Source organism: Danio rerio, chromosome 10 (assembly GCF_049306965.1).
Source record: "Danio rerio strain Tuebingen ecotype United States chromosome 10, GRCz12tu, whole genome shotgun sequence".
In the NCBI taxonomy this organism is placed as follows: Eukaryota; Metazoa; Chordata; class Actinopteri; order Cypriniformes; family Danionidae; genus Danio; species Danio rerio.
The window spans coordinates 34,068,976-34,092,500 of NC_133185.1; the positions used below are offsets into that span (position 1 = coordinate 34,068,976).

Below are 23,525 nucleotides of genomic sequence, written 5' to 3' on the forward strand. Positions count from 1 at the left end.
TGCTGATAGAGCATAGGTCTCAAACTGGATTCCTGGAGAGCTGCAGTTTTGCTCCACCCTAATCAAACACAGCTGATCCAATTAATCAAGGTGTTCAAGTCTACTTAAGAGAACATTAAGCAGGTGTGAGTTGGAGGTGCGTATATGCGGCCCTCCAGAAATTGAGTTTGAGAGCATTGATAGAGGCTCATCTGCTGGACAGAATCAGTCTCTAAAACCCTTTACCTGGTGGTCACTCAGCTACAGGCACTAGAGAAGAACGGCAAGTAAACACATACCATTATATTTTTCCACCTAATTACATTCGGAATTGCAAATTCTTTTTGAAATGCAAGTTTTTTTTTTTAAATGTTATGTTTGAATATGCAAACGACGCTTTATTTCATTAAACATGAGTTAATTTGCATACTATTGTAGCATGAAGAAATAAAGAGTGCAGTTAATGTCATGTTTAAAACTCCCCTTTGCTTTCTTTTTCTTTTGTTTTGACATATTATATGGGAGGATTTTATAGGTATTATACAGCCCCTGGCAAAAAGTATGGAATCAGCACTCTTGGAAGATGTTTTTCACTCAGAATTGTGTGTTTTCATATTTTTCTCCTCTGGTCTGTAAAAAAAACAGACTTCAATGTTCTTTCCTTTCTGTTTTAAGTGTTTCATATTGCCAGAAGGTTAGATTGTTAAATAAAAAAAATGGTTTTATGTCCTTGTTTTATTTTTCTACACAAACAAACATTTTAATGAACGTCTTCCATGATTGGTGATGCCATACTTTTTGCCAGGGGTTGTATTTTTGGGGGGAATTTGAATGATTTTTACATTTTTGTTGAACCGTCAGGCAATTATGTATGAGCAAATCTATAGGCAGAAATCTTCCGAATGCAAATATGAATAAAACTGAACCCCGGCTGTGTAAATGTTGCTGAAGTGGAGATTAATGATTCAGTTTAGGAGAAGAAGAAAAAAAGAAGCCTTAAAAATCTGCCTTTGGGTGTTGTTTTAATCTATTAGATTGGAAGAGCAGGCCAGTAGGGTCGGGTGGTTCGAAAGACCCACCCCTCAATGACAAAGGTCCTGAATTTGTACCATACATGAGATCATTTGTACTATTTTGACTGCTACACCATCATAAATTGTAAAAAAAAAAAAAAAAAAAACATTGAAAAGGCTTTAAGACCAAGCAGAATCATCTGTTGACTGTCACATCAGTTGAAGTTAAATGTGCTGGCCATTATTTGCCTATAATAAATGACAATAGGGTACGGTTTTAAATTTAAAACGTTTACAGATTCCTATTTTTTTTCTAAATGATAGGGGAGTGTGGAGCACAAAATAATACAGAATAAAATGTAACAGAGTTTTAAGGTATACTCAGGGTTAACTATGGCAAATTTCCGACATTTTCGTCTTCCTACCAATTATTATAAAAGTTTGGGTGAAATTTGGATGAGAAACACAGGAGAAACCATTTTTTTAAAGCATAAAGTTATTTTTTTTATTTTAGTCAAACATTTTTTTATTTAAAAATAAATCTGTGAAAGTGTGTAAGTACAATCTTATATTGTTATGATCACACAACAGTTTGGGATGTTTAAATAAGCCATAAACATTTGGACACCATCTTGGAAAGTGTAATGTTGGAAACTTTTTATATTAAAATGTTTTTTAACAGAAAATATTTTTTAATAGATAAAAATATTTTATTGCTAATACTGCAAATAAATGCATTGTATATTAATGTATAACAATGCAAATAATTCCAAATGTGTTTACCCAATGGATAAATAAATAAATAAATAAACATGCTGTGAAATATATATGTAGAATAAAAAAATAAGTACTGAGGAAATATAGCTATATTTAAAGTAAGCTGGATTTAAATTAATTGTGTGAAATATGCCTTTTAACATGTTTTACAACTAACCCTCTGTCTGTTACAACCTGCGCCACTGATTTGGGTAAACAGTAACATTTTTACTCCTGGCACTTTGCCACACTGCACAGAAACTATAGGTCCGGCGATCATAATTTCAGTGCTCATTTGTAGGAGAGGCTTGTGTTTTGTTGGTAAAAAAAAAATAAAAAATTGTTTGTCTAACCCCATTAGTTTGTTCATTATTTTACCAAAACTTTGGGACCTTATAAACGTGTGGTTATTGACCACCCGTCCCGACAAGCTAATCCAGCTAAAAATAGTGCGTCAAATGTCACTAAAATGGAGTATTTAAATCTCATAAAAAATTAGAAAATGAGGAAAATAACTGCAAAAAGTTCCACATTTTGAGAAAAAAGAACCAGCCCTTACATCTACGAGCCTGAAGAAAGAGGAGAAAGAGAGAGAGAAAGTTCCATCAATATTGGTCAGTGAGCTGATGGTGTTGTTTTAAATTTGTAAATATAAGAAATTTCTGGAACACATGGCTTGTCCATCTTCTGGTGAAACGGTTAGCACTGGCAGTGATATGCCTAACTGGAAGCTTTGTGCTGAATCTTATCTTGCAACACTGGCTAATAACTGTATATGTTTAGTATGCGTGTAATTGACTTCTGTCATTTGCATCAATTATTTAAGCTTTAATGATGCAGCCGCAGGATTTATCTATTGCATAAAAAATATCGAGAAACAACCTAGGCCTACTGTTGAGAATTATGATGGTGTCTAATGTAATGGCATATTTTTATCACTAGATGTCTCCCTTTCTAGACATTCTGCAAGGTTAGCTGAAGAAGCGATGGAAATTAAAATGATTTATTCGTAAATAATGATGAAATATGTTTTTGAGTATTAGATGAGTATTTTATAGGCTATATGAGTATTTTAATAATAATAATAATAATAACACATAATAATAATAATACTAATAATAAATATTAATCATATTACGATTATTAAAAGTAAATTTTTATTTATATGTTATTATAATTAAATAAATACTAATAAAAATATAAAAATTTAATGCATACATGCAATCATACAACATATATTAGACATGTTATACCATCAAATATTTAAAAACAATATAACACACAGAATTGGTCATGTAAATAAATATGCTTTGTTTATCCTTTATCTTTATTGTCATCACAAAAAAAACATATAAGCTTTAATTAAAACCAAATAATTGAAAATGGGAGGAAATATCTGTATTAAAAAAACGAATAACATTTATGTATTTTTTTATAACTGTACTGTAAGAAAATGCAGGGTTCCACACAATTCATTCATGTCGTCCCAGCACAAATTGATGAAGTTAACACTTTTAACAAATTTATGTGGATTGAACATACCAAATTAGGTTGTCCAAATGAAACCTCAAGAATTGTGTTGTCTCAGCTCAATTTAAATATATAAAAAAATAAAAAAATGAATGTACATATAATTGTCGATTTTAAAACGAAACAATATAATAACAATTATTGTAATTGTGAAAATCTTATTATAAAATAAATTTCATATTGTCATATTTGGAATTTTCTCAAACATTTCTGTCTGCTTACAGATTAAGGAAAATAACACGAATAATATATTTTAAAATGTAATAAAAGAACAAACAACAACAAAAAATAAACAAAATGTAGCAAATTTACTTGCATTTGAAAAAACTAAACTGTTTAAATCGATTATGTTGTTTAAAAACTATGTGAAACCGGGAACTCGGTTGGACAAATTCCGTCACGTGAACCGTCATCTGCTGAATAGCGGAACTGCTAGATAAGGCACAGCTACTGTCTATCTAAAGCCGCCATTTTGGCTCACAAACCCAATTGCAGCCCTTACTTTGTACGTAACGTGAGGCCCCGGTACTGACATTCAGAGCCAACATGGCGTCACTTTGCACTTACAGCCCAACGTCCATGTAAATCTTGGGAGGATCCTCTGAAAAGAGGAAACAGACCCGCCATTTTCCTACAAGCCTTTTAAACCCAGTAGGGGGAGGCGAGAACCTAGAGGAGAGTCGCTTTGGAGAAAAAGGGGGAGTTAGAAAAAGAGAGAGAGGGAGGGAGAGAGAGAGAGAGAGAGAGAGAGAGCGCGTGCGTGACAAGAGGGGTTGAGAGAGGGAGAGGGGACGCTGCTGTTAATAGAAGAGGAAACGTTTGGTACGTAAATGTCGCGATCAGCTGACGGCACACATACAGGACAAACTTCATTTGGACTCTCAGAAGCGGCTGATGCGTATTAGTCTCATTTCTTTTCTCTCTTTCTCCCCCAGTCAGGTGGCGAAACAGTGCACATCCCAGGGACTATATCATTGCCGTTGGATTTAGCAACCCGGGTAGATTTTCCCCTCTTTTTTTGTTTTCCCCCTTTTTTGTTTGTTTAAACCTGCGAGGATGTCTGGACAGAGCATTACGGACCGGATAACGGCAGCGCAACACATTGTTACCGGTTCCGCGGTGTCCAAAACGGTGTGCAAGGCGACCACGCACGAAGTCATGGGGCCAAAGAAGAAGCATTTGGATTGTAAGTGTCCAGGGATTTTTTAATACTATATTGCTTTCGGACCCGCGTTTGAAAGTTGCGTCAGTCACTCGTCGCCCTGGGAACGAGAGGTTCGGGGCTCGAGGCCTGCAAAAGATTCACGTTCAGTGCAGCTCGTGTTATTTAACCAGCTTCCTCTCCGGCGACCTTTGCTGATGTTGAACCTGTGATTGGCGATCGGCTGTGGAGTTGTGTGAGAGCACGAGTACTGTTTAAATGATTTAACATGCTAACTAATTATTAACCGCATTTAAAAACGAGCCCATCTGCTGTGTAATTAGGACGCTTGAGCAGAATGCTTTCATTGAGAAAACTGATTATTGCAAACAAGCGTGCATTTCGTGTGAAGGGACTGCCCGTATGCTTTTTGATGTTGCAAAGCAAAAACAGTGTTATGTTACTATTTGGCTTAAGGAATATTTTACAAGATGTTTTCTGTCATTGTTTAACTCAAGAGCTTGTATTTCAGAAGACACAGACTATGAAATAAACGTGTAGCTATATAACGTTACTGCTCTTTTCCTGGTACTGAAAGTAAACAGAGAGCACAGATGTCAATGACACTTTTAGTGATTCACAACTAAAATATCGGTTCTTTTTTCAAAATTAATTTAAATAATTTTTGTCTTGACACCAAACCAAATACATTGTCAGCACATATATAGCACATATGCATGTTTAAAAATAAATAAAGGAAAAAATCAAGATCAATTACACTTTTATTATGACTAAAAACCTCTTTTCATCTTGACCTACTTGTAATTTTCTTATATTTCTAAAATATACTGTAGACTTATAAATGACGTGAGATTAAGTAAATGAAACTTCACTTTTATGGCAAATAATTGGTTATTTTCATCACTTTTAAAGGGCACCTATTTCAAACTAATTTGTTCCAAATTTAAGATAAGTTTAGTGTCTCCAAAATGTGTCTGTAATGTTTCAGCTCAAAACACCCATCATATTATTTATTATACCTTTCAGAACATTGAAATGTTCTGATTTGAACACAATGTAGATTTGTTGTTATTATTATTCGTATTTTTTGCCTGTGCCTGAAATACTCGTTCTCCCCACCCACCGTTCCCCACGTGCCTATCAGAGTGTGCCTCAATCTCCGCCTTGGCTGAGTCAGATAAACAGCACCGTGACAGGCATGAAGGAAGCAGATCTCGCGTAACGTTTGTGAGGAATGCTACAGTAAGAACTTTCCCAATATTTATTATTTGATGTTTATGTAGTGGAGTTGCAATGATGAGTCACACACAATGTTGTTACGAAGTTCACGCACGCACGCACGCACACACACACCATTTAGCTTTAGCACGTTTAGCTTTGCATGGCAAATGTGACAGGATACACTTTAATATCCACTGCTGTATGGATATCTGTTATGTTAATGTACAAAATAAACCTGATTTAATGTTCACAAACCAGGGTTGAGGCGTTGTGACATTCGGCTGTGGTGATAAAGTAAAGCTGTAAAATTGCTGTAACTCATTACAAACAAGCACTGTTTTAAAAACGTTTTAAAGTCATGTTGTTTTAATGTCAAGAAATTAAAAAACAAGAGACTTAATGTGTTTATATCACCCCAATATGACCGTTGACACACTATACCTACACACAGTTCTGTCCAAACAGCTTACAAAAGATGACTTCCATCATAGGTGCCCTTTAACATGAAATAACTGAACATAAACATAAGAGGCTGAGAAAAATGCTCTTTGTAGAAGAATATTCCAAATGGCACTTAAGAGGTTTTTGGACCTGAACTGATCATATGTAGTCTCATGAAAAGATTTATTGCTGCAAACCCTATGATTTTTCAGCTCCTTAAGGTTGATTTTACAATTAAATAACCTTTAGGAGATTTTAAGTTATGCAACATTCAATTTTAGATATTCTATGTCAGATGCTTATAGGGAACAGTGTAATAGACTCACTTCTATAGCACCAGTTGAACTCATAAAATTGTTCTGCCATGTTAACATTTAACTTTCTGAAGCTGCCGTCTTCATTGCTTGTCATGAGTATGGTGAAATCAGGCTGTCTTCTGTGAGTAAGATGTTCTCAGTCTCTTTCAAGTGCTGGCTCTGACAGCTCTCACAGACTGATACCCAGGGTTGTAACAGCTCACAGGAAGAACATTAGACCAATCTTGACCTTATCAGTCCTCCATAAATAGTGTGGATGTTTGGGTCTATTTAATGTGATTTGAAGCTTTTGATTAGTAAATAACCCACCATTTGTTGGTACATTCTCCGTTTTGGGTTTGATATTTGTGGATGTGTGTGAAGTTATTTTGCATAAATGGTTTTGGATGAGGCATCATCAGTTTTTGTCAAACCAAGGCTGGTGGCACAATTCTGCGTGTTTATGTATAGCTTTTTGCATGCATTCCCACCCTACAGTGCTAATTTTCTGTGGCGAAGCTATTTTTAGCTGGGTTTTGACAATACAGAATGGCATGCATGCTGACAGACACTTTTTAAGGAGAAGAGAGAAGTTCTTCAAGTGGAGGTCAGGCATAGTTGAATTCCTCCCTCATGTGCTTATGCTAAGTTGTTCTTGATCTTCGCAACCAGAATGTTGTTTTACAGTAAATTGGTTCCCTCTCAGGTTGGTTCCTGTAGCATGGCCAGTGTGTGACGAGGTCTTGTAGTGTGTTCTGTGCCTGGAGTTTCCTTTGGGACAGAAATAGCAGCATGTCTCACTCTCCTTCTGTTTGATTTGAACATTAGATACGGCTCTGGCTCCGTCCTCAAGCCTCTTTGATTTGGGCCGGGTTTCCGGGGTAGGGAGAACATTCCTCTTGAACTACCCTTATCCCCAAAACGACCAGCTGACTGAAAAATGTCCTCCAATTGTTTCATTCTGCTTCATGTTTTAGCTTAGAAAAACATTTCAGCTGAAAACAAGCCCTCAAATTACTTTCACCCTAATATGATGGACAGACACATAAAGAGAAAATGTATTTATGAATTTATTGACTGGATGAATAAAGTCTCTCGCTTCTTTTTTTAAGCTAAAACCATTTACTTTAATGAATTGTAGAACAAATTCGAAATTGCAAAGTTTCATGAAGACCATTCGTTTTGCTTAAATAGACCTCAAAGTATTGTTGGGATGCACGGGTATTACTATTTTCCACCATTTGTAGGCATGGGCCGGTAAGATTCTGGTGGTACGACTGCTCTAAGCCATGTTCTTTTTAAATGTCTGGGTAAAAAACATTTTAACAACACAATAAATTTTATTTTATGAAACATTTTAACGATTTTGGAACAGTAAACATAAAATTTGACAAACCTTATAGCAAAGATGTCAAACTCAGTTCCTGGAAGGCCACAGCTCTGCACAGTTTAGTTCAAACCAAGGTGTGAATTATAGGGAGGTTTGGGGCGGGATTGACCCCCTTAATTAACGCTTGATCCCCCTAAAGGACATCAAAACAAGATATATAAGGGCTTAGCTCTTTAATAGTTAGAAATCTGAAACCTTTAGAGGTAAAGCCGTGGATGGTTACACTGGACTTTTTCCCCCATACTTCCATTCATACGCACACAAATATATCAGACTGGAATCACAAGCTCGTGCGACAAGTTTCACAGTTTGCTGCCTTGCTAAGTTCAAGCTTGGTGAATTCTGATTACATCACGTGACTGCATGAGACCAATTGAAGATCAGACCATGACCTCAGTTTACAAAATTTTTAAACATGGACCAATCGCTTGCTTTTGAAATGTCAAATCATCTTGTTTAATCCTGCCCCTTTTCACACAGCCATGACAGAATTTCGCATGGTCAAACTATAGTGTGACCATGGCATAAGTGTGTTGGAGCAAGGTTGGAACTAAACTGCAGGGCTGCGGCCCTCCAGGAACTGAGTTTGACACTCCTGCCGTATAGGAACAGAATAACAGAACATGTTAGCAGTTTTAAAACATTGATTTTTCCAAACCACAGTAAACCTTGGAACCGGTTATCGTCTCATGTCTTACCATTTCCATTGAATTGTACAAGTACAGTAATTTCAACTAAACCTCTATTATTTTTAATGTTCTGCTGGATAAGTTGAGGGTGAGTAAATAAATAACATTATTTTGGGTGAACTGTTTATGAACCTGCAGCTCATTATGACATCTGAGCCAACCCGTGTTAGACCAACTTGTCATAGTTATTGCAAAAGGTTGGTGTGGATCAGCAGGTTTATTATACATTCTTTCATGTCCATATGTGGATGTTGGCTTGTGTTTATCTTATGTCCTCTATTATTAGTCAGCTGAGTTTATTCAGTAGCGTATAAAGACATGCTAAGCACAGCACTCCCTATACTAATCAAACTTTTTTTAGTTTGATAATGTCATTCTCGTTAGCATATGGTTATTTTAAAGGCAATCAGTGTTTCCTCTAGGGTTTTTTTCCAGCTGTGGCGGCAGGCCTTTTTTTTTTTTTTTTTTTAAACATCTACCTGTGGCGTTATTTCAATGACAATTGTTGTGAGCAGTATTAGATGTCGAGATCGCAATTATGTAATAGCCTACAGCATGTGGATCTCTTTGCTTGCGCGCCGATTTCCTCTGCTTGTGCACAAAACCTTTTGCACGCCCCCTCAAATATAAGCCGCTTCAAGACTGCACAGATCTTGTGCGCTCTCAAATAAATGCTGCTGAAGTGTGATTTAGTGAGTTTATGTAACGACTATGTCTCTAGCATTTATTATATTTGCTAGGAATATTTATGAATGTCTCCCAAATAAACCTACAGAGCAATATTAATGCGTCCTAAAGAAAAATGAAATGGCTATACATCGTGTTTGCTGGCCTCACGCATTGCACACCTGTCAGTCAGTCAGTCAGTCAGCACGCAACCTTAAAGGGTTAAACAAATGACGCACAGCACTACTACAGTTACAGAAAAGTTTGCGCTGTTATAATTCACTTACCCTTTAATACGTTTTGGTGTGATTATTACTAAATTAAAAAAAATTTTGAATGAGAAGCTGTAATGTAGCCGTGGTGGGATGAATTTTGGCGTGGTGCCCCGCCATGGAAGAATGAATGTAGCGGAAATCATAGTAATATATTATTAGTAAGTAATATATTCTCGCCTAGAGTTGCTAATCAGAGTCGAACAGTTTAAAATTACAAACACCCTCTTTGATGCAACAGCTGTGATATCTGTTTGCTTTAATTTTTCTTATTAGTTCTTTTTTTTTAGAGGGGATTTAAGAGTATAAATTAGTGTGGTGAAGGTGACTAAATACTCTTGGATATTTGTTGTACAATGTGAACTGCACATCCACATTTTTAATCATTATGAAAAAAATATTGGAAAAATTTTTTTGACAACTTCTTCTGAATTTGTGCACTGGCAGTGGTGGAAAGAGTACTGAAAAATCATACTCCAGTAAAAGTACTATTTACTTGCCTAAAATGTAGTGCAAGTTGAGTCAAAGGATCTGTTGTAAATATTACTCAAAGTATAAGTAAAAAGTAGACCTATCAAAAGTACTCATGAGTAGTGAGTATTATGTTGTAAAAAGCTGATGTATTTACATGTAATTTGTGGATGTGTGTAAACGTCACATTCTCTAATGCATTGTTATTGCCCAGCAGGCACACAACATCATAAGACGTTAACATTAGGTTAGATTTAGGTTGTGATGTCAGGTAACCAAAATTTAAGTCTAGCCATCTTCTAAGGAAAAGGTTATTTTGATGTCCTATAGCAACGTCAAATGACGTTGAAATTTAGTTGATTTTAGATTGTGTTAGAAAGGGACCAAAATTCACCTTCAAGCCAACATCTTAAACCAACGTCAAATTGACGTCAAATACTGACATTTATCTTGACAGGTATTGCAACCAAAATCCAACATCTGATGGATGTCATAGTAGTAATGTCCACACAACGCCAAGCTGTAACATCATTGATATTTGGTTGATTCTTTTAGGTTGGACCTTGACGTAGGCCTGACGTGAGGTTCCAACGCCAACCTGATTTTTATTTCCAAACAAAATGCAACGTTCCAACAATATTGGGGTACAATGTCAATCTGAGGTCATGTTGAGGTCTTGTGCCTGCTGGGTTTTTAAGGCCATTTTGGTCATCATACTGGAAACATCCTTCATCTTCTCATCAGTGACATGCATCTAAACAGTCTCTGGGTTAATGCGTGTAAAGATTTTGGACATCTTCTAGGACACTTTTAATGTTTTCGAATAGTCTGTTGCAATTGTAAATCGCCCATGTCTTGAGGTAGTATACTGTGATTTACCTTCTATGTGCAGTTTGATTGGACGGGAATCACAGGACTGATTTTTTCTAAACCCCAAAGACAGAAAAAAAAAAAAAAAGTAGTGACTGCAGGTTGAAAGAAAGTAGTGGAGTAAAAGTACCAACACAGCACTAAAGATGTAATCAAGGGAAAGTAAAAGTACACATTTTTAAAACTAAGAATTTATGAGATAAACTACTAAATTACAGTCATTTGAATATTTGGAATATGTTACTTTACACCAGGGGTGTCAAACTCAATTCCTGGAGGGCCGAAGCCCTGCACAGTTTAGTTCCAACCCTGCTCCAACACACTTACCTGTAGGTTTCAAACAAGCCTGATGGACTCAATTAGTTTGATCCGGTGTGTTTAATTAGGGTTGGAACTAAACTGTGCAGAGCTGCGGCCCTTTTGGAACTGAGTTTGACACCTGTGCTTTACACCATTGTTCCTGTCTACGTAAGACCTAGCTTAGGTTTTCATAATAACTTCCATTGATCTGAGCTAAACTGAACTGAACTTAAACACTAAAAACTGAACTACACTGTTCCAATTTACTATGATCTTTTATGTGAAGCTGCTTTGACACATCTACATTGTAAAAGCGCTATACAAATAAAGGTAAATTGATTAATTGAATTGAGTAAATAATTTTGGATTACAATAAGTTAAGTTTAATTTTGCTTCTGGAATGTGATGCATTCATAAACGATAAACAATACTAGTGTACTAAGGTAACTATTCCATTAAAACATGTGAATAAACTAGAATTTAAATTTCTACTTTTTTATTTTTTGCACCTGCTATATTTAAATGCATATATGATTTTAATAAAACCTTTTAGTAGGATGTAAATTTTACTTGGTCTTTAAATGAATATAGGTATCAGGTGTAAACAACCCTAGGCTATTTGTTTTGTTGAGGGTTTGTTGAACTGGTGTATTCGCCCTGCATAGTGCGTTATTGAAACATCAACAGGAGCCCTTTCTGGACTGTTGTTGTGTTTACATGATTGTTTAAAGAGTTAGCTCATCCTAAATTGAAAATTGTTATTAATTGCTCAACCTCATGTAGTTCCAACCCTCTGAGACCTTCACTCATCTTTAAAACACAAATTAGGGTATTTTATATGTAATCTGAGAGCTGCCTCATCCATAGACCAAGTCTAGAAAAGTACAAATATTATAAAGCTAATAATATTGTGCTCACAAAATTATTGACTTCATTTAACAGTTACTTCCCCAGCTATGTTTCCATCCAAAGATGCAAATTAAATTTATGCACAAAACAGGAATATCAGGGCGACGCGGTGGTGCAGTAGGTAGTGCTGTCACCTCATGGCAAGAAGGTCGCTGGTTCAAGCCTCGGCTGGGTCAGTTGGCATTTTCGTGTGGAGTTTGCATGTTCTCCCCGTGTTCGCGTGGGTTTCCTCCGGGTGCTCTGGTTTCCCCCACAAGTACAAAGACATGTGCTAGGTGAATTGGGTAAGCTAAATTGTCTATAGTGTATGTGTGTATGAATGTTTCCCAGTGATGGGTTGTGGCTGGAAGGGCATCTGCTGCGTAAAATAGATGTTGAATAAGTTGGTGGTTCAATCCGTTGTGGTGACCCCAGATTGATAAAGTGACTAAGTCAGAAAGAAAATGAATGAATGAATGAATGAGCCGGAACATCACATGAAAGATGTGCAAATAAAGCAGCGTTTTCATCCAACAAGTCTAAGAGAATAAAATAGTCACTTACTGATTAACTGGCACCAAATATCAGAAGTATAAATGGAATTAGCTGCGGTAGGAGAAGTTGCATGAATCTTTTCTTTGTTTAATAAATGATTTGTGCCTCAGAAGACAATGCTGACACCAATGAAGGCATGGTGGCGTTTGACGGCATGAGATGTACAGCACAGACTCTCTTGATTATTCTGGAGGTAATTAACACTGAAAAGTGTAATAACACTGAAAAGTGAAATATTTAAGGAGTTTCGGAATGACCAAAACAACATGTTTTACAATGTGCTCAGCCTGCTAGTTTGTTCATTCACATATTTTTATCATCACATGACAATCACATGACCTTTTTTAGATGCGCATACTGGTATTCATTTGGTAAAAGTGTTTCCATCGTAGTTTTTGTGCTTATTGTCCTTCTTAGTTATGCGCGTATATGTTACTCATTTTTAAATTGTTGTGCATTTTGGTGTTCCACCAACCATATCCTAAATGCGCATATAAAAGGTAGATGGAAACATGGCTAGTGTCAGTGTAGAGTATATCATTTCTCTGGATGTACCTTTAGAGAACAAAATTTCAATTAAACCACTGAAGGCATATGGTCTGTTTGGAGGATACTTTTTTTGGTATTCTTGTAGACTTTGAATGAGCCGGGTCCATTTTTGTCAATGGAGGATGATGGAGCTCTCAGATTTAATCTCAAGAATCTTAATTTGTATTCTGGAGATTAACAAAGTTGTTTAAAACAACGTTTTTTTTTTTTTCGGTGAACTAACCTTTTAAGTCGTGTTGGCTTGCCATCTTTGAACCAGTTCTGTGGAAGCATGTTCTGAAGGATCAAGTCTTATTCTTGGTGCTCATTTATAGGAGTCATTTTTGCAGTATAATAAACACTTCCTACAACCTGCCACACACACTCACTTATCTGTACAGTTTTGAGATACACAGCCACTCCCAGCAAACATAGTGCTTGAATTGAATTAACTCGTTATGCATTTTTTATTAGATAGCCTTATTTCCTATAACTGCTGAGTTCTTCCAGGCAACATGTAGAAGAATGTTCCCAACTATGTAGTGTTTATTACATTGCGTTCTAGATTTCCTCTTTAGTATATCAGTCAAAACAAAACTAATGAGACGTTTTGCTCGTCTAGTTGCTGCTGAAGATCTTCAGGATGTGAAACGCATCCTGCCTGATGAACCATCAGACAGCCGCTGGAAATCGGATCAGTCGTTTGTTGTAATCGTAGATTAAAGTGCTCTCATCTTGATTGGTGTTTCTGCTGTTTAACATCCGTATTTGTAAATTCTGAGCACAGTTCTGACTTTGCTTTAACACACATAAAAAAAGCAACAGTTTGAAAATGCCCAGAGCATCCACCAGGTTATAGAGCGGAAAAGCTAATGTAGCATTGACCATAGTGCTGTCATCCCATCAGTGTGGTTACAACACCCATAAAATATCATCTGCTTCAACAAAGTGACCCCTTTGGTGCTGCTGTGTGATATCCAATCACTCACTGGCAGATTTTCACACGAATGTGAGTGTTAGTACCTGTGTTGAAATCTAGCATGTGACCTGAGACTGGAGGCATCAAGTGACAGTCAGAAAGAGTGCTGTCTTATTGCTTTTCTATGTGTGAATGGAGACCAAGTATGGCTTTAGAGAAGCTGTTTGAACTGCCCATCTGTCTGGGTCTAAAGCCGTGTGTATTTGACTTTCTTCGTTTTCCATTTCCTAAATTATTGACCCAGTATGCCATTAGCAAAGTGCTTGTTTACCTCACTGGTTTTAAGTGATCAGATATTATGTAACTAGTCACACCAACCCAAATACTGCTGACAGAAAAAAGGTTGTGACGCCCTCCTTACTGCTTTTGAGTAATGGTGAGAGCAAAATATAGCAAATAAACTATTCTGAGGTGGATATATTTTACCAAACATCACAAAGTGCTACTAGGAGGATATGCTTTGGCTAACCAAGTAGTGTAGTAATTAGCAAGAGCCTCTTTAAGTGACTTCATTTAAAATACACAGTTGTTTGCACAGTAAATGAGTGTTAATGGATTAATGTATTTGTGATGAAATTTGGAGACTTTTCCCTATGTCGTGATGAACATCTGCCAATAACAAGTTACCATCAAAAAAGTGGACTTGGACTTTGTTTTGTGCATCAGATGTATTTTGTCTTTGTGTTGGTACATCTGGTACATTGTGTCTGGTACATTGTCACAATAATCCATATAAAGATTTATCGTGCAATACTCTGAGATGACCCCAATAATTTTTACCGTTGCAATGTATATTTACAAATTCACTAATTACGTTAAAGCCATTTTACAATGACATTTACGTTCTATCTCACTAGTGTCAATTTATGTTTGGGCGTTTACCTAATATAATAGACATATTATAGTGTGTGTGTGTGTGTGTGTATATATATATATATATATATATATATATATATATATATATATATATATATATATATAATAGAACATTTACCTTTATAGACAATTATAAAATTTAAATAACCTGAAAATGTGAAATACTTTCAAGTTCTTACTGCTATTTGCATTGCTATGCTGTTATATATCATTTTATAATCAGTTAGGGCTGCTTGATTATGTGTAAAATCATAAGAACGATTATTTTGGTCATAACTGTAATCACGATTATTCAAAACGATATACATTTGAATTCTAAATTATTCGCCCTCCTTTGGAAAATTCCTTGCTCTGTTAAAAGTAATTTGGAAATATTTATTAAAAAATAAATATTTCCAAAATTATGTTTAACGGAGCAAGGACATTTTCAGTTTTTCTAATAATATTTTTTCTTCTGGAGAAAGTTGTATGTTTTATTTTTGCTAGAATAAAAGCAGGTTTAAATATTTTGAAACCAATTTTAAGGTCAACGTTATTAGCCCCCTTAAGCAATATATTTTTTTGATTGTCTGCAAACTACTGCTATACAATGACTTGCCTAATTACCCTAATTAAGCCTTTGAAATGCACTTTAAGTTGAATGCTTGTATCTTGAAAAATATGTAGTAAAATATTGTGCTTATTATGTGCTCTCATCTTAGCAAAGATAAAATGAATCCGTTATTAGAAATGAGTTATTAAAACGTTTGTGTTTGAAAATGGGTTGAAGAAAAATCTTTCCGTTTAACAGAAATTGAGGGTAAAAGGGTTGCTAATAATTCAGCGGGGCTAATAATTCTGACTTCAACTGTATGTTATTTTCCTCCCTGTAAATAAGGAAAGGAAAATAATTAAAATAGAATAACAATATGAAACAAACTGTGCTTTAAACATCTTCACTGTAAGAAAAAAACCTTAATTAGCTACAAGAACAGTGAGTGATTTTTGTCCTTTTGTTGTTTGATTAATGATTAAAAACAGTCAGCAGCAAGTATGTTGCGCACTGACAGAGCAGGAACGTTCTGATTTATGGTTTCACTTCCACATGTCTTTTGATTCTCAACTTGTTTGTTTATTACATAAATAAGTTAATATGAATAAACACTAATCACAGCATTTTGACACATTTGCATGTATTTGACCATTAAATCATTCACATTAGGATGACTTTGTGTGTGCTCTGCTCGTCTCTACATTCAACAGCATGCAATCTCTTTCGAGCTTTTAAAAAATCATAAATAATTAGAATGAACATCAATGAATGATGCGCATCCCGGGCTTCAATTGTTAAATTACATGCTTTTAGTCATTTTCACATGAAACTAAGCTTTGCACAGCAACAAATGTGTACAGCTAGAAAGGAAATATGATGCAGTAATTTTTTATATTAATATTTTTTTATATTATAATAATTTTTATAAGTTTTATCTCAATTAAGGTTTTTTCATTAATTATTAGAAGCCAAAATTGAAATCGAAACTGAATTTTCGATTTATTACGTAACCCTATAATCAGTAGCTTAAAATGAGCTCAAAATTAAAATATTATAGCTTATTGCAACAATTTCTGTAACAAAATGTTGCACAACAAAAATTCCTTTTGTGACAGGCCTAGCTTGCAGAGATGTCTTAAAAAAAAAAAATCAAAATGAAATCTACATACATGTGTTTGCATCTCTAAATTACTGGGTTAATACAAGATGGCAGGCCTATAGATTGTGAAGAAATGTGGTTTCCATTGGCTAATGATGGGGAAACAGTATAAATCACCAAATAAACTAAAGATTTCATTAAAGATTATCATGTGAAAATGAATATCCACAAGGGGAAAAAAATCTAAGTTGTGTTTGGTTTTTTCATCATAGTCACAATTATCATAGTCATTACAATTTAATGCAGGTGTCGGAAATACCTCTCCTGGAAGCAGATGTTCATTTGTGTGTGACATGAATTCCTGTTGACTGCTCAACACATTTTATAAGAGCTCAAGTAAACTACTTGAGCTAACTGAGCTACTTAACACTTTAAAAAATTATGTAATTGAATGACTGGTTGAGGTATGTTTACTTGTTTAAAGGATGTTGTTCTACTCTTGAAACAATGACTGAGAGAAAACACAACATGAAGAACTTTGGTTGGTTGTAGAAAATCTTTCATCCATTTGTTCATTTTGTTTAATGCTTTAAGTGCATAGATGAAGCAGTTTGCAGAACACTTGCTGCTTCAATTGCGTCACCAGCATTATATTTATTGTTTGAATTTTGTTGTAAAAGATGGCAAATTTTGTAAGCTGATCATTTGTCAATCTCAATAAATTTGTATATCAAATGTAATAGTGTGTGCTGGAGTGTGATGTCCTCATTTTCAGTGCGAGCAGGTGGCAAGATTAGCTGAAACTGGTGGTGCATGTTTTGGGTGATGCGGGCATCGAGGAGGGTTCAAATCAGGTCAGCTTTATGGTAATAAGCTATTGTGCTGCAACTCATTGTAGAGATTGTAGAAGTTCAGTGCTTGAGAAGATTCAGTGCTGTCACAATACTGTAATTTCGGTACATTTTGGTACTGAAATTTGAAATATGTTTATTTCCTGCTAACATTTAAGCGTGTTCTGAAACAGCGCTGATTTATCATTGTGTTCACATGCTCAACAGAAATACACTGCGATTAGCAGTGAAGGTCATCAGTTCACTGAATTTTACTGCTATTCTCAGTTTAAACACAGATACACAGACAGTGGAGCATTTTAATGCTGCAAAGATCGGCTGGTCTGTCTATGAGCTGACATACGAGTTGATGAATCCACTGATTTTCACGACTTTGGAAACTTTTGGCTCCAATAGGTCTGCACAATATTGGAAAAATCTAGCATTTCGAATTTTTTTTTTTTATTTTGAGATACAATTTCACAAGATAACTTAAATATATCTATTTGGGAGGAATTTATAATGTTAGATCAAGGATGATTTTGTAGTGGGAATCTATAAACTTTTTGGGGTCCCCGACACATTTTCGATGTGCTATTTGCGGTTCATTTCTGTAGTTGCATGTGTTGAGTATTTTCATGCATAACAATCTATAAATACAATCAAGAAAAAAAATTCAATTAAAAAAAGTGTTTTGTGGTTTTCCAAGTCTGCCAGTAAATACAGTAACTGATTAATTGATAAATAATTCAATAAAATTAATTGATGTTGAGCTGCTTTTCCACTCCACATGACATTTGGGCAGGACTGTCGAAATATGCCCCCCTTGGGGCAGTCTCACAGAATTTTCAGTTTTGTTATTCACCATGGGAGAGAAGCTGTTCTCGCAGTCTCCAAAATAAATGAGTGCAAAAGCAAAGTAATGTGTTTTTTAATATAGGCTTTTTTTTTCTGATAAAAAAAGTAACGAAAAAACTAGCATTTCTCATCTCGTGGCCACGGATCTGCTTAGACAACACTGAAATACATCACATGCGTTTGGCCGGTCGCATACAGTCTAGTCGCAGAAGTTCAAATATTTCAACCTCACCGCAGCTCAAATCGGATCCGAATTTTTCGCATTTTCACGCAGCTCCCGGACTACTCTCCATTGGAAATAAATGACTTTCGGTCTGTCATTTGTCGTATGCCGTGTAAAGGCGGCTTTAGAGTTACAATGGTACAATTTATTATGCCTGAATGTTTTTCAGGGTATTATACAATCACAGGCATCAAAAATTAATGCAAATGATAAATTAACAACCAGACTCAACATTGCGAATGCTCGCGATGTGACTATTGCAAGTGATAACATTGCTATATCGATGGTAAAGCGATTATATTGTGCAGCCCTAGTACAATAATTACTTCCTTGCGGTGGTGTGAATCTACAACCTTGTTTGCACACCAGCCAAAAGGAATTTTGATGCTCTCCTCTGTGGCAATGTGGACGCAAGCCATGCAAGGCAACGTAGCACAAAGCTTAATGTGATTATTGGACAAATAGTGTTTAGTCAAGTTTTGTTCGCACATCAGCTTAGAATAGCAATTCTTGGGATTTAAAAATCAATACTGATTTGTCAAATTGAGAAATCAATATCATCAATGCAGCCATAGAAGTTTTGGACCCAGTTGAAACGGAGTCCATCAGTATTCTTGCTCTCAAACTCACAACTAAGAAGACTGCAAAGTGTCTCTCCACTGGATGAACCCAGTGGACCAGTTCAAGATACTTCCTGCATTCCTGTAGGTCGCCAACTATTTGGAATCTAAACAGCCAACAGGAAGTTGTTCTGTAAATCAGAAGAATGTCGGGAGCTGATAAAATGGTAGATGCGTGGTGATAGCAGAGCGCTGACTCTTCCTTGGTCTTGATCAGGGGAAATTCATGAGTCAAAACTCCTCGAGTCTAATCGCATTTGTTCTCACAACAAACACGCTGCTTCATTCTGAACGTCACTATCTCTAAATATGGAAACGTCTAGTGCGAAAGCAGTCTAAGTGATTCAGGTTTTCTGTTATTGTCTTGCTTGGTTTAAAAGGTTGTAGCAAACTGCTTGTCTTGCATTTTGTTTCCCCTACTACAATCATTCATCTTTTCAATATACACTTCACTGTATGTAGGATTAGCTAAAATATGCTTCTGCAGATTTTAGTCCTTTCAGCCATTAAACATTTTTCTTCAAGATGTTGTTTGAGGAAGGGAAGAGCTACCTTGAGGATATTGGCTTGACTCTCTGTAGTACTAACTCACCTTTTTTGTTAATGAGTACCATTGAGAGAACTATTGATAAAATGCCTCTGGTTAGAGTGATTTAAAATGAGCCCAGACATGTTTTAATCATTAGAGGGTATAATTATAACTCTTACCTTTAGCAGATGTTCTTTTCTTTTGTGACAAGATGCTTGAATGAATCCTTTTTTCCACTGAATTCTTTTTTTTTTTAATTTTTAAATTTAGGTTTATTTATTTATTTATTTTTTTGTGTATATATATATATATATATATATATATATATATATATATATATATATATATATATATATATATATATATATATATATATATATATATATATATATATATATATATGATTTATTTTTATTATTAGGAGCAGTTCCCAATATTTTTATTTATTTATTTATTTTTTTGCCATATGCAAGTTTATATGGTCTGTTTCCCTAATTCCTGTGCAGCTGTCGGCTTCATTCTCTCTGCTTCTCTCTTTCTTTCTCTTTCTCCACTTCCTCAACTTGCTCTGGATTCTACAGTGCTGTGAAGTCAAGCCTGCATTCCAACATAGATATGCTCTTCTTGTGAGCTCTGTGAATGTACTCTGCACATGTGCCATTTTTTGCCATTCTTTACTTCTGCTGTTGCTGGACGCATGTTAGCCACTAGGGTTGTAACAATATACCGGTATGACGGTTTACCACGATTTGAACGTGCACGATTATCATACCATGAACAATTGCATATCAACGGTTTTAACCCTTAAAGACCGAGACAGCCGTCCGCGGCTAAAAATAAGTATTGCTCTTAAATGTTTAATAACTTTTGATCCGCTGATCCGATTCATACAATTCAAAGATTGGCATAAAGAAGAGAATCTCAGCTTTCCAGTGCTGTATCACATAACATTCTCGGACTTTCAGAGGCTCCGGAATCAGTGCGGTTACGTCATCAACATTTGACAACGCTGATTTGACAAAGAAACGCTCGTCACTGTGTCTCCGGACAAATCAGACATGATACATTGATGCATTGTCCCTCCTCCATGCCCAGATTGGTTCAAACTCGCTATATCACAACCAATAAGCATAGGTTTCGCTTTTGTTTGTGGACCAAGCTTTTTGAACAACACGGAATGAGAGAAAGGCATAGATTTATGCGCGGCTATATAAAACGCAAAAAAAAAAAGTTTTGCATGAAATAATTCTCATACTAAGTACTTTTGCATGCACAGCAGCACAGAAACATGACAAAACAGTGACACAGCAAAGGCGAACTGCTGCTCTTGCTGTTTTCAAAAGACGCAAATGAAGATGCAGCTGTTTGTCTGCATTGCAGACAACCATATCCATATCCATATTCATAGACAACCATATCCATGCTGGCACATAAAACCTAAGGATGTTCCATATTGAATCTAGTTTCGTTATGTAACTATTTATAGTATAGTAAATATTTATATCTATTTTTTACTGAGGATTTGCACCATGTTTATTTGGACTTTATTTGGACTTTGACACATTATTCATTATTTTCTTATTTTTATTTGTTCATTGTAAGTGGTGTTGTTTATAGTAACTAAAAATATATTATTTGGAAAAAGTCAAATTTGCTTCACTGTTCTATTATTTTGTAACATTTGTAACATACCGTATACCGTGAAACCGTCAAACCGTGGTATTGTTTTAGACGATTATCATACCGTGAAAAATTCATACCATTACAACCCTATTAGCCACATGGTCTTCATCAGAAGCATTGTTGTCTGGTTAAAATATGTTTAGAAATGGGATTTGCCGCAATTAAAATATAGACCAGGAAATTCAGAAAACGATTTGATTAAATGAATGACATTACACATAGTACAGATTAGGGTTGGGCGATGTCAACCAATTTAACATCGTACGATGTCTAATGTGCAACATCGCAATGGACGATGGCATCGTCATCATAGGTGGTTGTAAATCAATTATTTATGAATAATTAATTAATTCTTAATGAATTAATAATTTGTAGCCTACTGTTTTAACTCCCATCCCCATTCCCCCGGCCTTCACTTTCAAACGCTCAGTTACCTCTCCCTCCTCTGGTAACATGCCAGATCGCAACCCCAATCTGTTCTTGGACCTCAAAATGTACTATATAAGCATTGTGCACAACCAACAATATTTGAGGGTTTTGCTAAAATAACTAAGTACAAGCATGAAAATGAAAGATTGGAGCAGTGTACTGATGCTTTGACACATTACTAGATTCAAAAGACTGAAGAGTCGTTAGATAGAGACAAGATTAATTCAATATCACGATTAACAACTATAGTGAGACGCAATCCAGCTGTACGTACATCCTCAATAAACTGTCTGACATTCACTGCTCTCTAGGGTGTTGTGCTCAAAGCACCCACTGACTGCTGGAGCTCAGGCGTGCGTGTATGCTGCAGCGCATGACAGAGTGTGTGTGTTTGTGTGTGTGATCACATGATGTGCGTTTTCAGCGGTATAAAGTGGAAGTAGGGCTTTTCAGAAATGCTAGATGAAACGCCAGTGTGGATGTGGATTGTTTTCGTTTTAAAGTGCCATTTTAAAACTAAGACATATTAGTGTAAACGGGGCCCAGGTGTGTATTTTTTGAGAGCAGATTGCTGCAGCGATGGGGGCGGGGCAGGGGATTGTGAAACCGGCATAGCATCATGATGTCTATCGCCTATCTATCGATTCTCAACCCAACCCTAGTAAACAGTTACAGTGTACATAGTTCGGTGAAGCTGAGACCTCGATTACAATCTCTAAACTGCTATCATGAAGTCTAAATCAGGTGATATACCAAATATTTTGATGCACAAAATGAGTTTGGCTGTCAAAAAGACAAGAAAAAAATTGGCAAGTCCACTATGACTTAATGAGTGGTTCGTTAAATCATTCATTCAAACCATTGCTTCTAAATAGCTGATTCATTTACAGATGAATCATATGATTTCATTATGAATGGATCATTTAATCTTTGGGTCATTTGAATCATTTTTCTTTTTTGGTATTGCATAACTGTACACTTTCTTATGAATAATCAATGCAGACATTTGTTTTTGCATTATTTGCCTGAATTGATACATTATTACTCCATTCGAATAGTCTTCATGTGAAGGCTTTTTGGACTAACTTACTCTGTAATGTCTGCCTGCACATAGTCAAAACAACAATTACTGTATTATCACACACTCCTAGTCTTGATTGTTGTTTTTGTCTTTGACCGGCATACTGGCCTTTCACAGCCCATCCAGGTTAGTTTGCAGGTGTAGACGGCCCTTTGTGGACCACATTTATGTGATGCAGAGCAGGACACTTGTTCTTCTATCTGTCTGCGAGTTAAAGCCTTTGAATCAAGGGAGCAATCATTCACTTAATGGTTTCCTGTCCTCTGCCCTCACAAATGGCTCTTCCTCAAGCAGAACAGAGCTGTGATGGAGAAATACTCCACTGTCTCCCTCACTTATATCCTCCACTGGTTGATTCTGTACCTGCTTTCTCTCCATTTCTTGGTCATTGTCTCTATTGCCATTGAAAAAAAAAACATAGGGGTGAGTAAGTCTAAATAACTCCATCATCAGCCAGTTTTATGACTTTTATGAGTGTTTGAAAGGATTCATGATGAAACGGTTTCCTGCTATGAACGGTAGGAAGTTTGCAGCGTCCTGTTGCTGAATCAACTTTGTACTTTTCTCTTTTCCAGACACATTATTCTGCATTGATGGCTTTTAGTGTTCTACACTAGTGGCTCTCAACCTTTTTATCACCGTGGACAGATCAACGCTTTACAATTTACCGCGGACTTGGGGGGGAATGGGTTGGTGTTTCGTAGGTTGCTAGGCGACCATTTAATGTTTTCTCTTTGGATGAAAAGCTGACAAAACACT

At 35.9% G+C, this 23,525-nt stretch overlaps 1 protein-coding gene across 53 annotated transcripts in view; it reads left to right on the plus strand.

Moving 5' to 3' along the window:
• Positions 1–3,911: 3,911 nt before the first annotated feature.
• The window catches only part of picalma (phosphatidylinositol binding clathrin assembly protein a), an 88,597-nt gene continuing 68,983 nt past the window's right edge, over positions 3,912–23,525 (plus strand). For 32 of the 53 annotated variants that reach the window (XM_073913634.1, XM_073913642.1, XM_073913636.1 and 29 more), the window contains exons 1-2: positions 3,912–4,100; positions 4,214–4,464. In XM_073913634.1, the coding sequence (XP_073769735.1) occupies positions 4,335–4,464 (130 nt within the window). In that variant the 5' untranslated portion in view covers positions 3,912–4,100; positions 4,214–4,334. Of the gene's footprint in view, positions 4,101–4,213; positions 4,465–23,525 lie in introns of those variants that run through there. The other 21 variants (XM_073913637.1, XM_073913640.1, XM_073913659.1 and 18 more) reach the window with 3 other exon arrangements.